Consider the following 18,822-nt stretch of genomic DNA (forward strand, 5'->3'; position numbering starts at 1 on the left):
ATAATAAAAAATACATATTTGGTCTTCAGCGTGGTTGCTGGCACAGAGCTCCTAAAACTCTCGGAATTCCTAAATGAAGCGGGAGTTAAAGGTGTCTTTTGTGATGTTAATAAGAGAACTTCTGGAATGCCCCAAGCCATCACTTAAGGATGAGGGTGGTTGCCAGGGGAACTAAGTGATTAGAGGGTTGGTACTTTCATCCCATACCTCCCCCTTCCCCCCTTTCCCCTCAGGGAAAGGGACTGGAGATTGAGTTCAATCTCAAATAGCCAATGGATGATTTAATCAGTCATGCCACGTGATAAAGCCTCCCTGAAAACCCAAAAGGATAGGGTTTGGAGAGCTTCCTGATGGAGGTGCTGAAAGAGTGGCCCTCTCAAAGAGGGCATGGAAGCCCTGCACCCCTTTCACTAAAGCTTTCCCTATGCGTCCCTTCCATCTAGCTGTTCTGGACTATATCCTTTTATAATAAATTGGTAACCTAGTAAGTAAAATGTTTCTCTGAGTTCTGTGAGCCACTCTAGTAAATTCACTGAAACCTTCAATCTATATAGCGTGTTGATAAGAAGCACAGGTGACAACCTGAACTTGCCACTCCCATCTGTGAATGGGGGTGGGGGTGGGGAGTAGGGGAGATAAATCTTGTAGGATTGAAAACCTTTAACCTCTGGAATCTGATCTAACAGGTAGACAGTGTCAGAACTGAGTTGATTGTAAAACACTAAGCTGGTATCTGAGAACTGCTTGGAGGTGTGGCAGAAAACCCCCACATGCTGGAATTGGAATTATGCTTATTGATGCATGTTAATCAAGTGCCAAACTCCTATGCTGAAAATGTTCCAGAGCATCTAGGTTATCAAAATTTGAACTGTTTCCTCCCAGGTTTCTGAATCTGCCTATCCAAATTTTGTAACATTCCATCTTCAACTCAAAAGCTTCCTCTTCCATAAAACCTCCCTGATAACTGTGATCGAAATGTACTGCCATCCTTTACCCCCCTGTAGCCCCATAAATCTTCCTGTGGGATTATTTTATGGCTCTTAAAGCATTTCAACTTTGTCTAGCCATCTGATTCTCTCTTAGGGGGCATAAACATGTTTTGTTCACCTCATCACTCCCAGTAGTCTCTAGCATAGTTCTTGCAAATAGGTATATAATAAATGGTCACTGAATTCTAATGCAGTGGACTGGAAGCCCACTGCTAAGAAAATACTCAGACCTGTGGGAAAATGTAAAACAAAGCTCTAAGCCCAGTGATGGGGAATCTCTTAGGACTTGGCAGAAGAGAACAAACCCACACATGGTCTTGGGAAAGCATCTCGAAAAGTAAGAGGTGGTGAGCTTATTACCAGATTGAGGTTAAGAACATGTGAAGATATGAAAAGTATTCTTCAGTTCAATCTCCTCACTGCCTAAAGACTTCTCAAAGTTGCACTCTTCAACCAAGCCAAATCTTACCTGCTTCTGATCTGCACACCCAAAAGGTCATTAGAAATAAATTATATGTTTGAGATACTCACAGATGATAGCAACAGTTTTCCTATCTATTTAAAATTGAGAAGATTTTTCGGCACAAAACAATCCTAAAATCAGACATCCCAGTATTATTTTGTATCCTGATTTTTTTGCATGGTGGAAGTACCCACCCACGAAGCATTTCAAGTATCTCTAATTCTGAGGCAGACCCAAGTTTTTCCAGCAGTTTCTGAGTTTCAAATGGTCCTAACGGGTCACAGCACCAAATCTTAACTCCGTTTTTCCCCCTGCGACAAGAGAGACTATAATTCACCAAGATCAAAGATGCTGTTACATAACTGACACAATTACTAAATAGATTATCCAGGTGTAGACACTTCCCATTTTTCCACTAGCTCATCAAGGGCCAAATTCAAAGAACTATAGGTTTTCCCCTTCCAGTGCCAGCCTGCGGCAGAAGACTGAAACAAAGAGAAGTCAGTGCCGGGGAAACAGAATTTAATAAAAAGAAGGTACAGTGCAGAATGATGCAGGGTCTATATTCCCAAAAACAGCCAATCCTGTAAAGGCACGTGAAATAAATACAAATATGGTAGGACTTTTGTTTTTCTGGGTACAGAATATGAGGTTTACAATAATAGCTAATTCCGTACTAAGAACGATTGTTTTTATTCTACTAAATAAAAATTCCTGATCTGGATGCTACCCGCGAACACCAAGATGTTTAAAACATAGTCCCTGACATTTGTTTCAAAATAACTGAGGGTACAGGGTGGGTGAGAGGCTGTCAATGAAATAAGATTGGTTATAGATCATTCTGAAGATAGATGATGGGTATCTGGAAGCTTATGATAACCATTTACACTCCACTCAGAGATCTGAGGATTTTCTATTATGTAATGTGAAAAGGAAGATTCCCTGCCCTCATGGAACTTACAATCTAGTGGTAAACATAGAAAACAACACTATAAGATAAATGACATCATAAGGCTATGTAAAATGCAATACAAAATAATTGGTATTAATAACTGCTGTTAAAGTCAGGGTAAAAAGAATTTTATTTATGACAGGTTAGTGTGGTAAGGGAATCAGTCATAGAAGTTGAGTCTTAAAGAAATGGCAAGATTTAGTGAAGAGGAGGGGTTTCCTCCTCTTGCATCCTGGTGAAAGTTAACATAGGAAAATAAGAATTTCTACTCACTAGTGAGAATATTTTGCTTGGAGAAAAGGGTTCACATTTATTTATCTTATCTGCACCTTCTGAATAATGAAGAGTCACTAGGGTTTTTAAGAAAAGGGTGAACATCATGAAAACAGTTTTTTTTTTTCAATAAAGTTCTTTAAAAAAAATTTTTTTTTTTAGTGTTTATTTTTGACAGAGAGACAGAGTGTGAGCAGGGGAGGGGCAGAGAGAGAGGGAGACAGAATCCGAAGCAGGCTCCAGGCTCTGAGCTGTCAGCATAGAGCCTGATGAGGGCCTCAAACCCAGGAACCATGAGATCATGACATGAGCTGAAGTCGGACACTCAACTGACTGAGCTACCTGGGGGCCCCTCATGAGAACAGTTTTAAGTATGTTTACACCCTTGTGGTTCTCCTGAGGGATCCAATCAATACTCACATTGGATAGAGCAAGCTTTGGCCACTGCCATGCCTATAGGAGAGCTCTGACTCTAAGCTGCCCAAGAAGGAAGGCCAGTGAATTTTCTGGTAAAGGCACCTTTCATTCATTCTCCTGAGCTAAAGGATTTCAAAGGAACCTATATATTCTGGAAATTATGCCTGAAGACCAATCACAGGAAAGACGAACTGAGAAATTCCACACTTCTGATTGGGCAGTACAGGGCCTCTAAGACTACTGGTCCTCTCTCCTTACCTTAGTAACTTCTCTTTTTCAAACTAATGCTGTGTGTGGTTTGGATATATCTCCCACTGAGCATCAAAAGCAGAAGCTAAATAGTATGAAAGTAACATTAGGAAGGCAGCAACGAGTGAATTGGACAGCCCCACTTCAGATAATCACTTGGCTATCTGCACCCTCTCTGAGTCCACCGTATGACCGAAGTCGTACACAGCTGTCTTTCACTATCTCAGGTTTCAGCCCTCGATATATCTCTTTTAACGGCAGAGAGCTAGCCAATGACATCCAGTGCAATAACAAACTGCAAAAAAGGAAGTATGGCAAAAGGACAACATAGTAGGGTACAAATAACTCCAGTCAAGAGCAAAGAAACCAAGATGTTAGGCCTAGCTGGACTGGAATGTGATGACTAAAGGAGTCACATAACTTCTTGGGGCTTCAGTTTCATTGTCTGTAAAGTAGTCGTAATACCATTTACCTTGAAGAAGGAAGGAGAAATGACCTGAGCTGATTCTTTTTGCTCATGCATCTGTTTAAAAAGATGATTTTGCTTAACTTTACACTTTTGGACTCTTCTCTCCTGAATGTTGATTCTCAAAATCCTCTAAGCTAATGACATTTTTCCTATTTTACAAAGAAACTGAGACCCTAGACTGTTTTGAAAATCAATATTCAGGGGCAAATGAGCAAAAAGAACCAGCACAAGTCACTTCCCCTTCACTCTCAATAGGTAATTCTCAATATGCTGAGGATAACTAGTCAATTGGCTTTCTCAGTTTCTGTTATCCTGAAATAGAGCCAAGCATATATGCAAATCCACCATCTTGATAGTGACTGGAAATCACAGAATATCCACCATCTTGATAGTGACTGGAAACAAGCCAAGCCCTTAAGGACATGGAATGTTTTCTATTCATAGCACTTCCCAAGGCATATCCCAGGAACATGGTGAAGGTACTGCTAAGCAAATCAAGTTAGTCAAGGACTGTCATTTCTCCATCTGGATACAGACCAAATAAAAGATAATCTTCATGCTCACCTATCTACAGCTCTGTCTAGCAAGTAAAACAGAGCCTGAAGTACCACATGTTGGACTGACTTGTGGGGATGATGCAATCTGGCAGTGAAGAGGGCAATGGAAGCTCCTGTTGGGTCCCGAACATTCTAGAGAAAAAACAAACAAACAAACAAACAAAAAAACCCCAAGAAATATTTTGAAACCAAATACAGTATCACAACAATCACTAAGGCTTCTCCCAGACAAAAGTTTCATATGAAGAGAACAGATGCTAGCAATACTTCTCTGACTTGCATTAGTTGCTCCAGGAAGTGAAGAAAGTTTATTTCATCCCACACCTGATGCTCAGCACCCCTTGGATCATTACTTGTTTGGTAGCAAAAAAAACTACGTTCCCTTAACTCATCAACTGCAGAGAGATTAAAGGATGGTCTACACTGGCTGCCTAGCTAATTTCCCAGATAGAATGGCAAAAGAAACACGCAGCAGGGGAAAACCACAGAAGACAACCATGGTTTCCATGCTCTGCCTTAAAAGTACCATTGTAGGGGCGCCTGGGTGGCGCAGTCGGTTAAGCGTCTGACTTCAGCCAGGTCACGATCTCGCGGTCCGTGAGTTCGAGCCCCGCGTCAGGCTCTGGGCTGATGGCTCAGAGCCTGTTTCCGATTCTGTGTCTCCCTCTCTCTCTGCCCCTCCCCCGTTCATGCTCTGTCTCTCTCTATTCCAAAAATAAATAAACATTGAAAAAAAAATTAAAAAAAAAAAAAAGTACCATTGTATACTTATCTGAAAGGCTGTGCTCTCTAGGGGGAGGCAGCTTGTTCCAATAAGGAACCTTATTGTTCCAATAAGGAACCAATAAGGGCCTCTGAAATACTGGATACCCATCCAAAGACCTTCACTAACCTTAATGGACCAAAGAAGAAACTTTGCTGAATCTATTGTACAACTGATTCTCCATCATTTCACTTGTTACTAGAATAATCTTGTGCAAACCACATAGCTGCTTCATGTTTGCTCCCAAATGTTGATATTCTCTAGATTCAGGATAAGGTTATCTAGGTACAAAATCCAAAGAGGACAACAGCTACAAAAGGAAGTAATGACACACTACAAGACAGGTTCATAAAGACTCACTAAGATGGTGAATTTTCCACTAAGGATCTCAGAACGGAGAGGCTCCTCATGAGGTTTCAGCTTCACAATGCCCTCCTTCCTTCGTGTTTCCTAAAAATAAAGCACAGCAACGTCAATTAGTATGGAAATACTGTATATCCAGGACGGCTTTATGTAACCATCAAATCTCAGAGATAAAGGACTTTAGAAGTCCATTAATTGGATCAGGAATTCCTTTGTAACATGCTTCAGGCCAACTGAGTGTTGTCTGAATTCTCAGCCAATCTACCTTATCAGCCTCGTAGGTATGATATTTTGCTTTAAATCACTGAGAAGCCTAACACTGAAGTCCAACTAATATGTATGGTTAGAGTGCAGGGTCAAAGTTCTTAAACATATATCAGTAGTGATATTAGAGCAGGATATTAACATATGGACTCAAACACTGGCTGGAGGCAGACATCCTCACATATCCTCTAGGCTTAGGGTTCTCCCATCTTAAAATGGAGCCATCCCTCCCCACTGATACTTTCTCCAACAAGACCTACAATGACCTCATTTTTCTTATGTCCACAGCAAGATTCTTTAAACTCATGCTCAGTTCCCCCACACTCAATCTATTGCATTCTCATTTCCCCCCAATCTAATTACCCCACTGAGAGCTCCTGCTCCAGTGGTAGGACCTTCCTTCCTGTCAGTGAACCCAGTCAGCATTTTCAGTCCTCCTTTCACATGACAAGGCTGACCACTCACATTCCCTTTTCCCTGAGACATTCTGTATCAAAGACTACTCTCTCAGTTTTCCTACTTCTTCAACTACTGCTTCTAAGTCTCTTTTGTGGGTTGTTTTTTTTTTTTATTCATTTGCTCACTCAATTCACTCACTGACTCATTCATTTATTCTGCAAATATTTGTAGAGCAATTACTATGTACCAGGCACTGAGCTAAGTGCTAGGAACACATTGGTAAATGAAACAAACCAGGTCTTTGTTTATATTCTTGCCCAATTCATCCCTAAAACCAAATTCAAAGCCTTCAGAGGCAGGGCAGCACTAGAATTACAGAGAGTGCATGCCCTACCTAAAGCACTCACATTCAACTTTTAAGACAATACTGGACCAAACGAGGCAAAAAATCTGAAGTGAAGTCCTGCCCTACACATCTTCCGATTCCTCATACTCTCCCGGGATGACCTTGCCCTTTCTCATGGCTCTGATATTCAGCTCTACTTTGGTCATTCCGAAATCTCTACTTCTGGTGCAGATTTCTTTTCTGAACCCTAGATTCACATTCCAACTTCTTAGAGAAAATATCTATTTGGATATCCCAATGGCACTTCAAACTTAACATGGCCAAATTGAACTACTCATGACCTTGTCTCTCCACACACCTGCACTATCTCAGTGTCTCCTAAAATTAGTGAATGCTACCACCATCTACCCTGCCACCCTAATCAAAGACCTGGAACCCCTGACTCCTCTTTCCTTATACACCAGTTTAAGCCACCCTGTCCTACCAATTTTTATAAAATCTGCCCATTTTTCCTGTATCTCCCCTGACACTACACTTAATGACACCACACTTATCTTTCTCCCAGTAAGTACAATGACCATCTAACAGGTCTGTCTCCAGTATAGCCCTCCTGATCCATTCTCTAAAGCACAGTGAGAAAATCTTTCCAGGATGCAAATCTGATCAAGTTATTCTGCTGTTTTTACCTTCAATGAATTTCTCTGCCCTTAAGAAAAAACAAATACTCTACGATATGGCCTTGTTTACTTCTTCTGTTTTTTCATTTTTTTAAAAATGTTTATTTATTTTTTAGAGAGAGAGAGAGAAAGAGAGAGAGAGAGAGCAAGCAGGAGAGGGACGGAGACAGACAGAGAGGAAGGCACAGAATCCAAAGCAGCCTCCAATCTTTGAGTTGTCAGCACAGAGCCCGATGTGGGGCTTAAACTCACGGACCGAGAGATCATGACCTGAGCTGAAGTCAGCCCCTTAACTGACTAAGCCACCCAGGCGCCCCATGGCCTTGTTTACTTCTGCTGCTCAATCTGTTGCCATGCCCCCACTCCCACTGAACATTTCTGCTCAGCTCAATTTCTGTTTTGTCACTAGGCATCTGAACTTGCTATTCTCTCTGCCATGTTCCCCTACCTATCAGATTCCTACTCATTCTTCAGATTTTAATTTATAAGTCACTTCCTTTAAGAAGGCTTCCTTGACCCTTCTAATGAAATATGCTTCCACAGAAGGAAGTTGTGCCCTATCATAACTTTCTATAATTGTGTGTTTACTCTCTCTTTCTAAGTAGTAATCTCTGCCCCTGGAACACAGTATGTATACAATAAACATCTGTTGGATAAATGACTGAATACTGTATGAGAATGACCCACAAGACAGGTCTAGGTAAGTGTTTAGTCTTAAACTAATCCTAGCATGCCTTATCCTCCTGTTTTGTTTTTTTAATTTAATTTTTTTTAGAGAGAGGGAGAGCACACAGGGGAAGGGCAGGGGGAAGGAGAGAGTATCCCAAGTAGGCTCTATGCCTAGTGTGGAGCCCAGTGCAACCCTGGGACCATGGCCTGAGCTGAGATCAGGAGTTGGATGCTCAACTGACTGAGCCACCCATGGGCCCTCTTCCTTTTTTAATTTAGAGAGGTTCTGTGTCTCCTCAGAGGATTTTCTTTTTTTTTTTAACGTTTATTTATTTTTTGGGGGGGGACAGAGAGAGACAGAGCATGAACGGGGGAGGGGCAGAGAGAGAGGGAGACACAGAATCAGAAACAGGCTCCAGGCTCTGAGCCATCAGCCCAGAGCCCGACGCGGGGCTCGAACTCACGGACCGCGAGATCGTGACCTGGCTGAAGTAGGACGCTTAACCGACTGCGCCACCCAGGCGCCCCTCCTCAGAGGATTTTCTAACTCCCAGATAGGGTTCTTGGATATTGACCCACTTTTTTTTTAATGAGAGTGGGGAGAACACTCAGAGAACCACTGTGTGTAGTGTGTGGCAGAGAAAGCAGCAACACAGAGAGCCCAGCTGCCACAAGTCTGGCCCATCCCCAGCTACATACCCTGTAGGAGTGGAACAACTCTATGGCACGGAGCACATCAAACTTCCGGGCCATGAGGAACTTGACAGCCACGTTCCAAGAGAGGGGGGAAACATTGTACTGAACTGTCCACTTGTTAATCTCTTCAAGAAACTGCTTGGTGGCCTGTTTGACAAAAAAAGGAAAGAAAAATTAGTTAGTAGAGAACATATTTATGGAAACAAAAAACAAAAAAGCATGAAAAAATATCATCCTTCCCTCAAGCAAATCTGAACCCAAAATTTCCTACAGGGAGCAGGGAAAGACAAAAGATGGAAAACAGGTCTAAAAGCAGAAATGGTTAAAATTCATACTACACAATGAGGCCAGAAGCGAGAGTCAGGTTCAGAGAGCAGGGCTTAGCATAGGGATGCGTGAAGAAAAAGTGAGAGGGAGAGGGGAGACCAAGGCACCCAAATGGGATGCAAATTACTGGCCCCAAAGCAAAAAAAGAAAACAAAAAACAAAACAAAAAACAACCCAGCAGTTTGTTTTTGTTGTTGCTGTTGTTTTAAGATTAAAAATAAAAAAAAGGTGGACAGGCCCCTTGAAGGGTTATTGCTTAAGTGCATCATGGTACGGCAGTCTCAGCTGCTGTTTTGGTCCCACGAGCCAACTGGATACAGCAAAACCATCAGAAAATGGTTTTGGCTTTGGAATTAGTAATACTATTTGAGAGCAGCAAAACTATTATGAAGAATTTAACAAATCAAAAGGCCAACTGTTCTTTGCCGCTGACTGATCCCACAGGACCTCTTCATGCTTCACAGGGCAGCCCCCAAATCAGACACTAGTGCCCAAAGGCATTCACAGACCCTCTGGATGGTGGTTGCCAGGGGAGGGGTGGAGAGTCTCATACTGGGGGAGGAGTAGGAAATTTTCATCTTCACTCTCTGATCTCAAGCTGGCAAGATGCCTGTTTGTAGAATTCTTCCTATCTCTTGAGTAACCCATGTCCTTCTATCCTTTCTCACCCCATTTCTCCTTACATTTAACCAGTTTCTGCTCTAGCCAAACTACTCTCCTATTTCTTCAGTTTTTGAACAGGTTTTATAACAGGATTTTTTTTTTTAAGATTTTTTTATTTTTAGAAGCAATCTCGAGGTGCCTGGGTGGCTCAGTAGGTTAAGTGTCGGACTTGGGCTCAGGTCATGATCTATCTCATGGTTCATGACTTCAAGCCCCACATAGGGCTCTGTGCTGACAGCTCAGAGCCTGGAGCCTGCTTTAGATTCTGTGTCTCCCTCTCTTTCTGCCCCTCCTCCGTGTGCGCTCTCTCTCTCTGTTTCTCTCTCTTTCTCTCTCTCAAATAAACATTTAAAAAAAATAAAGCAATCTCTACACACATATTGGGGCTTGAACTCACAATCCCAAGATCAAGAGTCTCCAGTGACTGAGCCAGCCAGGCACCTCTACATCAGGATTTTTTGCATGCATATTTTCAACTGCTAAACACTTTCTGCAAGGCTATCTGGTCCCTTCCACCCAGACACTATTCTCACCTGCTGGTCCAAAATGTGACCAACTTGATAAGAATTCTGAAACTTAATTGATCAATCAACCCACAGTTAAGATGTATTTATTAAACTATTATGGATTCATTAACTATTTGTTAATATCTGTGCTAAGAAATACAAGGAATGGAAAAATGAGGTTTGCTTTAAAAGGTGTAAGACCAGCCTGCTATGCGGCCATGGACAAGGTAATTCTCTCTTTTATTTTTCAATTTAAAAACAAGAGGGGAAAGGGTAACAAGCAATTGACCTACTTCAGAATCTTGGCAACAAAGTCCTACTTTTGCAAATACAATTCAAGTTGCTACATATGTGTTTAAGCAACTAGCAAACTAGAGTCCCAGGAAGGTCAGCAATACCTCACAAAAGAGCGCCTGATTCATCCCCCAATTTCTAGGAAAGGAAAAAGGCACTTTACAAAACCAAAGTAAAATCTAAGAGGCCTCAGGCTGCACCTGAGCTTTAGAACCTTCCAACCGAAGCAGTATAAGTTACACCACTGGAAAAGGAGAGAAACAGCAAAACTAATCAGGCAAAGTGCATTAAAAGAGCTAAGAAATAAAGGCCAAGAAGAAAAGCTTTCAGATGATCACTTTGGCCCAGAACCAGTTTAAGTTGGACCAGAGCAATGAGTCCCAGAGAAGACAACAGGACAAACTTAGAATGCTCCACCAGCAAACAGTCTGAGCTGCCTCCGTGGGGTGAGTGGCCAGCATCAGAATGAGGAAAGATGGAAGGGACAAGAAGAGGAGTGGGCACAGAAAGATAGCAGAAACAAAACTTCAGCCAGCCTGGAAGGTCCCCAGGAGATTCTGTAAAGGGTATTTGTTTTTTAATTAACATATCATCCTTCAATCCAGGCTTGTCTGAAGCTGCCTGTAGAATAAAACACAGAGTAACAGTAGAACATACTTTCCCCCTTTTTCTAATAAAAACAATAAACAGACAAATCAATATGCAGGTAGGAGGGGGAAATATAGTTAAAATAGCGAGGAGGTGAAGTCATAACACATCCCATTAAGATGATTTTTCATTTTTCACAAATAAGCTATGCCTTAATAAGAGACCCATAGGGAAAAAAAGACAGAGACACACACATAGGTTTCACACACTTCTTTCAAAGTACGTACATAATACATATTGGCTTCCTACTTATACTAAATTCAGTTCCTTCAAAGTTCTTAATGTCCTGTAGCTCCCTAGAGCAGTTGCCTTGAGCTGACCTCTGTCCCCTGCTGGTCAGGATGTTATTCTTGGCTTTAAGCACGGGAACAATTCCTCCTGATCTGGCCTGACTAGGGCTTGCATGAAGAGAGTCCAGTGTACTGTAAACAGTGATGTGATATTTACAGATACAAATACACATACACACACACCATCTGTTAGGTTCAGCCTCAGATTCACCATCCTGCATCCCTCTCTCTCTTGTAGAAGAGATGAACCTCTTATTAAAGAAGTCAGAAAGGATGGCCCCGTCTTCAACGGGCTTTCTCTAGACAGTTAATCAGGTACCTTCCCGTTTACACAGGAATTCAGTACAACCACTAACTATAGACCAATTTGTGGTCCTGTTGGTACCAGAAAAACAAGTCCCAGCAATTTTAATGAGCAACACACTCTTCATAAGGGATAACTGAAATTCCTGAAATTAATATTCAGTGTTATTTCCTGGTGAACAAAAGGATGAGCCAGAAGATGAGTCACAGCTTATAAAATACTTCAACTCAAGGTCAACGGTTTGAACCTATCTAGGCTTATAAGTTAACCATAACTTGTTAATACCTGTCAGCTAAGTCACGGTCACAATTCAAACAGCTTTGGTTTTCCTTGGGGAAAAAGGTCTGAACTGGTGTATAGAAAAATTAACATAACCACTTGCAACACTCCTCAACCCACTTTTCAGGTACCAGTAAGATTTGTTACAGCATAGTCAAAAAGCTTACTATAATTACATACTTTTCCCACAATCACATTTAAGTAGATAACAAGTTTCTTGACTATGGCCATGAAGATAAAGATACTGGGGAGCCTGCTAGAATATGGCTGAGAAATCTGTCAAGTGGATTACACCCCAGATTCTACCCACTGGTGTTAAATATGTTATTGGAGAGAACAAAACCAACAGTCTTCGGGTTACATCAAACTCTCCAGGAGCAGCTACAATTTCGAGATCAGCTCTAGGCAAAAGGCTAGCCACCCAAAAGATCACGGAAAACATGCTGGCATACTCAGTTCCAAAGTATCTTTAATCCTGTGTTCCAACACAATGTAGGAGAGAGTGAAAAAGAGCGAGACCTATAAGAAAACTGCTTTTGAAAGAAATAGAAAATTTCTGCCTCTTGGGGATGTCAACCACCTAACCATCAGAGAACAAGTCTAGTGGGTGTGTGAGTCAGTGTGAGCAGTCATCCTCTCACTCACTGCTATGTGATATTTGGGCGTCATTTAACTTCTCTGAGCCTCAGGTCCTCATCTGTATAGATAAGGCATGAATGAGACAACTGACAGAAAAGCACCAGAGCATCTGGCACGCAGTAGGTAGTCTTGGAATGTATGTCCATTCTTTTTCTTTACTACAGTCATTCTACACTAAAACTTCTTTCAATTGAATTACAGTTTCTCAGAATCAAGTGACTGGTTTCTCTTCAACCTGTAGCAGTCCACTGTCTCTAATCCATTTTATCCAAAAGCATAAATTTAAATTTGAAACTTCCAGTATGTGTTCTACCGCATGACAAAAGTCTCTAAAAGAGCAACTCTTTCTGCACAATACAGAAGATGGGTTGGGAAGTATTTATAACCCCGCTCCCATCTCTAAATCCTTTTGTCCCTACTTTCAGACTACACTGCCATCCCGAGCATTAAACTGAGTAAGGACTATTTCTCATTATAATAAAGGCACAAGTTTGTGCAGGACAAACACCACGCAAAAAATGCAGTCACTCTGCACTGAGTATCTAAATAAGAAAAGTGATCAATATAAGCCTCTGTGTCTGTTACCTCTGTAACAGGTTTTTGAGGTTACCTCTGTATTTCATCTAATATGCTATTTCCTCATCAGTGCATTAGTAAACTATCTTAGTAAACTTCTCTTACGCTTGTTTCCCTGTCTCTTCTTCCTTGTGAATTGTTTTGTTATGTCTACTAATCCCTTCAATTCATATCTGCTAGGAAACAGATTCTGAGCCAACACACTAGCTTGCTACAATGCAGCAAGGTGATATTTGTTCAATTTCTGAACTGAAAACTATAATCTTTCCATTAGCCCTTTGTTATTGTGCCAAATATGGAAATAAACCTAGTTCCTTTGAATTAACATTTACTTGTTTATCTCAAATATCTTCACTTTCTTAGGAAAATTTGCCTTTCCCTAAAATGTAATTTTAAAAGAGCTAATTTTGTTGTTGTTGTTGTTGTTGTTTGTAATTTTAACTCCAGTATAGTTAACATACAGTGCTGTTAGTTTCAGGTATACAATTCTATATATTACTCAGTGCTCATCAAGATAAGTGTATTCTAACAATGCTTTTTTTTTTTTAACACTTTATTTTGAGAGAGAGAGAGAGAGAGAGAGAGAGCACGCGCGCATGAGCAGCAGGGAGAGGAGAGAGAATCCTAAGCAGACTCCACACTGCCAGCGCAGAGCCAGACATGGGGCTCAATCCCAGAAACTGTGAGATCATGACCTGAGCCAAAATCAAGAGTGGGACAGCCAACCAACTGAGCCACCCAGGCACTACATGGGCCAATGCTTTCCTAAATAGGACTTTACTGCATCTGGGAAGGAAAAAGCCTTAAGAAAAATTTCTGATTTTACCATGTTTGGAAACAAAGGAAAATGCAGAAAAGAAAAGGTTACCCATGATTCCATCAACCTATATAATTGTTTTTATATTTTTAATAATTAAAAAATTAAAGTCAACAGAAAAATACCAATAAATATACAATTTTCTTAATATATGTCCCACAACCCCTCCCCCCCACACACAGAATTCTTAGGGTGAAGGAAGAAGAAAGAGGGAGTATTCAAGTGTATATTGTTCTAATCCTGGTCTCTCGGGCAACCTGACATAACTAACAGCGGTAGTATTCCCTTCAAGGCAACCAAACAGTAGACCTCTTTCAGGCAGCCAGTCACGTAGTCAGGCAAACATTTACAAGTATTTGCTGACGGCCTACTCTGTGCTAAGCAGTATAGTAGCTGTTCAGTAGACACAATGTAGAGAGAGAAAGACCCTACTCTGAGCAGTTCACAGTCATTTAAATATGGAGGCAGATGTATAAGTAAATAGTCATCGTCATATAATTTTGTAAGTCTTAGGACATATTTATGAACAGAATGCTATGGAATTCACACTATCTCTAGGAGAATTTTTTTAAAAGTCTTTTTAGAGGAGTGCCTTGAAAGATGAGTAGAAATCTGCCAGGCAGACAGAAGGATTCTAGTTTGGAGAAAACAAAATGTGTAGAGGCAGAGTCAAGAAAGAATAGGAATTATTGGGGACACAGTGTAGCTGGTGTGTCCAGTTTGTATTGACAGAGAATGGTGTGAATGAGCTGACTTGGACGTAAAGCCACAATGGAAGGCCCTTTTGTGCTGTGCTTCAGATTCCAGACAGAATCCTACAGACATGAAGGAGTCAATAGAGATCTTTAAGTAAAGGGATGAGATGTTAACTTTGGTCCTCCCGTGGCCCCAAAAATGATTGTTGGCAGCAGGGGAGCCAGACTGGAAAAGGACAATCTAGCAGCAAGGAGGGAAGTTCTGTGAAGGCAGGGATGAGGTCGATTTTATTCACTAGTTCCTAGCACTACCCCTGGCACAAATATCTCTAATAACATCTCCTAATAAATATGTATGAATGAGCAACAGAACTCTGAAGAACATTATTAACATTTAGGAAGTAGAAAGAGGAGGAAGAACCAAGGAAATTTTAAGGTTTATCTTTAAAAATACTAGTGACCACTGAGTATCAAAGAAATGTAAATTAAAAAACAAGAGTTGTCAAATATCCCCTATTAAAAAAAATACCCACAGACTCTGATAACTTTTACATAATGTTCTATTAAACCTTCATGGCACAAATGGCTCCCATGTTATATAAAGTGCAGTATAATAGTGGTGCCTGGGTGGCTCAGTGGGAAGCATCTGACTTCCATTCAAGCCATGATCTCTCGGTATGGGAGTTCAAGCCCTGTGTTGGGCTCTGTGCTGACAGCTCAGAGCCTGAAACCTGCTTCAGATTCTGTGTCTCCCTCTCTCTGCCCCTCCCCTGCTCACGCTCTGTCTCTCTCACTCAAAAATAAACATTAAAAAAAAAAAAAGACTTTAAAGTGCAATATAATAGAGGAAGTACACCTCATAACCAAAGAGGGCTTATCCCAGGAATGTAAGGGCAGTTTAATATCAAGAGATCTATCAAGGTAATTTTTATATTAACACATACTAAGGGAGAAAAAAGTATATAACCTTCTCAACAGATGTCGAAAATGCATGGGATAAAATTCAACACCCATTATGATTTTCTTTTTTAATTTTAGCAAACTAGAAATAGAGGGAAGTCTCTTAATTTGCTAAGGGTTATCTGACAGAAACTTCAGCAATCATAACATTAGATAATGAAACATTAGAATTATTTTTTTCTATTAAAGACTGAAAGGCCAGGAGCCCTTTTATTACTACTACTATGCAATATTGTACTAAAGGTCATATAATGCAACCAAGACAAAAAGAAACATGGTGCATAAGAATAGGAATTTTAAAGAACAGAATAAAATCCAGAAATAATCCTATGTATATACAGGACTTTTGTATCCACTCTGTTGTATATGTATGATAAAGAGATATGCCAATTAATAAAAAAAAAAAAACAAATTATATGAATTTGTTCATATATATGCATAAAATACTTATAGAAGGATACACAAAACACTGATAATATTGATCACCTCTGGAGAGAGGAACTGAATTGGGGTTGGGAAACAGGCTAGGAAACTATAAACTTTCATGCCTTTAAAATTTTAAACCATGTCCATGCATAACCAAGTCAAAAGCTAAATAAAATGTATAGATTTAAGAAGATAAATTTTGGGGGCAGCTGGGTGGCTCAATTGGTTAAGCATCCAATTTCAGCTCAGGTCATGATCTCACAGTTTGTGGGTTTGAGCCCTGCATCAGGCTCTGTGCTGACTATGCAGAGCCTCCTTGGGATTCTCTCTCTCCCTCTCTCTGCCCCTCCCCCACGGTCACTGGCACTCTCCTTCTCAAAATAAACTTTAAAAAATATATATATATATTTAAAATTTATTTAAAGATGCCATTTCTGGGGCGCCTGGGTGGCTCAGTCGGTTGAGCGTCTGACTTCGGCTCAGGTCATGATCTCACAGCTCGTGGGTTTGAGCCCCACGTACGGCTCTGTGCTGACAGCTCGGGGCCTGGAGCTGCTTCAGATTCTGTGTCTCCCTTTCTCTCTGCCCCTCCCCTGCTCATGCTCTGTCTCTCCCTGTCTCTCAAAAATGAATAAACGTTAAAAAAAATTAAAAAAAATAAAGATGCCATTTCTGCCTACCAATTAACAAAATTAAAAAGACTGAAAACATACAGTATTGGTAATAATATGGGAAAGAGGTGCTTTCATACAATGTGGCAACTATATATAATCCATGCCACTTCTTTGTATCAATTTGGCACTAACCAAGCAGTTTTAAAAATGCAAACCCTATGACCCACACCACCAGTTCTAGGAATCGAGTGTACAGAAACATCAGCATGAAGGTACAAAGCAGACAAACCTATATAAACATAAACACTCTTGTTGTTTCAAATATTTTGCCATTAGAAACAATGTTGCAATGAATACTGGCTATTTGAATATTCACTCTTGCTTTCTTTCTAATGACAAAATGTTAGAAACAACCTAAACCAAAAATTAATAAGAAAATGAATAAATTATGAAATGTCAATATAATGGGCCACCATGTAACCAAAACCTGTCACATTTTTGTTAAAGACACTAAAACACCCCAAACATGGCATTAATCTGTAAAACGCTGAATCAAAACCATTTACCTGTTTTTCCATTTTTACTTCTTAAAAAAAAATAAAATGAAAAAATTTACATGAATTTCAAATTAAATCCAAATTAGTTCTATTTGCTTACTTAAGTTACTATCAGTATACTTAAATTATACTATAACTACTGCTACCACTAAAAATTTTCTAAAAATGAAAAAAAATTCCAAAACTCCATTGGCAGCCCTCCAAATTTCTCACCAAAAAAAAAAGTTGGAAATTAAAACCAAATCTGTGTAGCGATTTCTAACTATAAATGGTTCTTGTTTTAAAGGCAATATTTCATTTATTTTTTCCTTTTTTAAAAATTTTAATTCCAGTGTAGTTAAGTGTTATATTCGTTTCAGGTGTATGATAATAATGACTCAACGATTCCATAATATTACTCAGTGTTCATCAAATGTACCTTTTAAGAAAATATTTATTTATTTTTGAGACAGAGCGAGCATGAGCAGAGGAGGGGCAGAGAGAGAGGGAGACAGCGAATCCCAAGCAGGCTCTGCGATAATCCCAAATTGTGAGATCATGACCTGAGCTGAAACCAAAAGTTGGATGCTTAACTGACTGAGCCACCCAGGTGCCCCATCATCAAGGCCGTTCTTAATCATCTTCACCTATTTCACTCATTCCCCCAGCTCCCCTCTGATAACTATGTTTGTTCTCTATAGTTGAGAATGTTTTTTGGTTTGTCTTTTTTTCCCCTTTGTTCCTTTGTTTTGTTCCTCAAATTCCAAATATGAATGAAATCATATGGTATTTGTCTTTCTCTGACTTACTTCACTTAGCATTATACTCTCTTGCAAATGCAAGATTTCATTCTTTTTTTTTTTATGACTGAATATTCCAGTGTGTGGGTGTATATATATATATATATATGTGTGTGTGTGTGTATATATTTGTACATATATATATATATACACATACACATACATCCATGTATATATATATACCCCCCCCACACACACACACACACATCTTCTTTATCCATTCATCAATCGATGGACACTTGGGTTGCTTCCATAATTTGCTACTGTCAATAATGCTGCAGTAAACATAGGGTTTCACGTATCCCTTTGAATTTGTGTTTTGGTATTCTCTGGGTAAATACCCAGTAGTGCGATTACTGGATCACAGGATATTTCTATTTTTAATTTTTTGAGGACCATCCATGGTTTTTTCCATAGTGGTTGCACCGTCTGCATCCCCACCAACAGTGCACGAGGGTTGCTATTTCTCCACATCCTTGCCAAAACTTGTTTCTTGCGTGCGTGCGTGCATGCGTGTGTGTGTGTGTGTGTGTGTGTGTGTGTGTGTGTGTGTGTGTGTGTTTGGCGGGGGAGGGGAGAGGGAGGGATATACATACATATATATATATATATATATATATATATATATAGAGAGAGAGAGAGAGAGAGAGAGAGAGAGAGAGAGAGAGAGAATGAATCTTAAGCAGGCTCCATGCCCAGTCCAGAACAAGAAGCAGAGCTCAATCCTACCACCCTGGGATCAGGACCTAAGCCAAAATCAAGAGTCGGATGCTTAACCAACTAAGCCACCCAGGTGCCCCGTCTTGTGTTTTTTATTTTAGTCATTCTGACAGGTGTGTTTTTATTTTTAAAAAAGAAAAAAACATTTTTTCATAAAAAATGAATATACATAGATTGATTAA

The 18,822-nt window shown here is 40.1% G+C and overlaps 1 protein-coding gene across 3 annotated transcripts in view; it reads right to left on the reverse strand.

The window, feature by feature from the left end:
* Positions 1-18,822, reverse strand: part of PTPN9 (protein tyrosine phosphatase non-receptor type 9) — an 82,086-nt gene that overhangs the window by 37,285 nt on the left and 25,979 nt on the right. For all 3 annotated transcript variants that reach the window (XM_040493314.1, XM_040493313.1, XM_040493315.1), the window contains 3 exons: positions 8,550-8,693; positions 5,493-5,582; positions 4,377-4,501 (listed from right to left, as the gene is read on the reverse strand). In XM_040493314.1, the coding sequence (XP_040349248.1) occupies positions 4,377-4,501; positions 5,493-5,582; positions 8,550-8,693 (359 nt within the window). The remainder of the gene's footprint in view (positions 1-4,376; positions 4,502-5,492; positions 5,583-8,549; positions 8,694-18,822) is intronic.

The sequence above is a fragment of the Herpailurus yagouaroundi genome, unplaced genomic scaffold (genome assembly GCF_014898765.1).
Source record: "Herpailurus yagouaroundi ecotype Mexico unplaced genomic scaffold, PumYag 184, whole genome shotgun sequence".
In the NCBI taxonomy this organism is placed as follows: domain Eukaryota; kingdom Metazoa; phylum Chordata; class Mammalia; order Carnivora; family Felidae; genus Herpailurus; species Herpailurus yagouaroundi.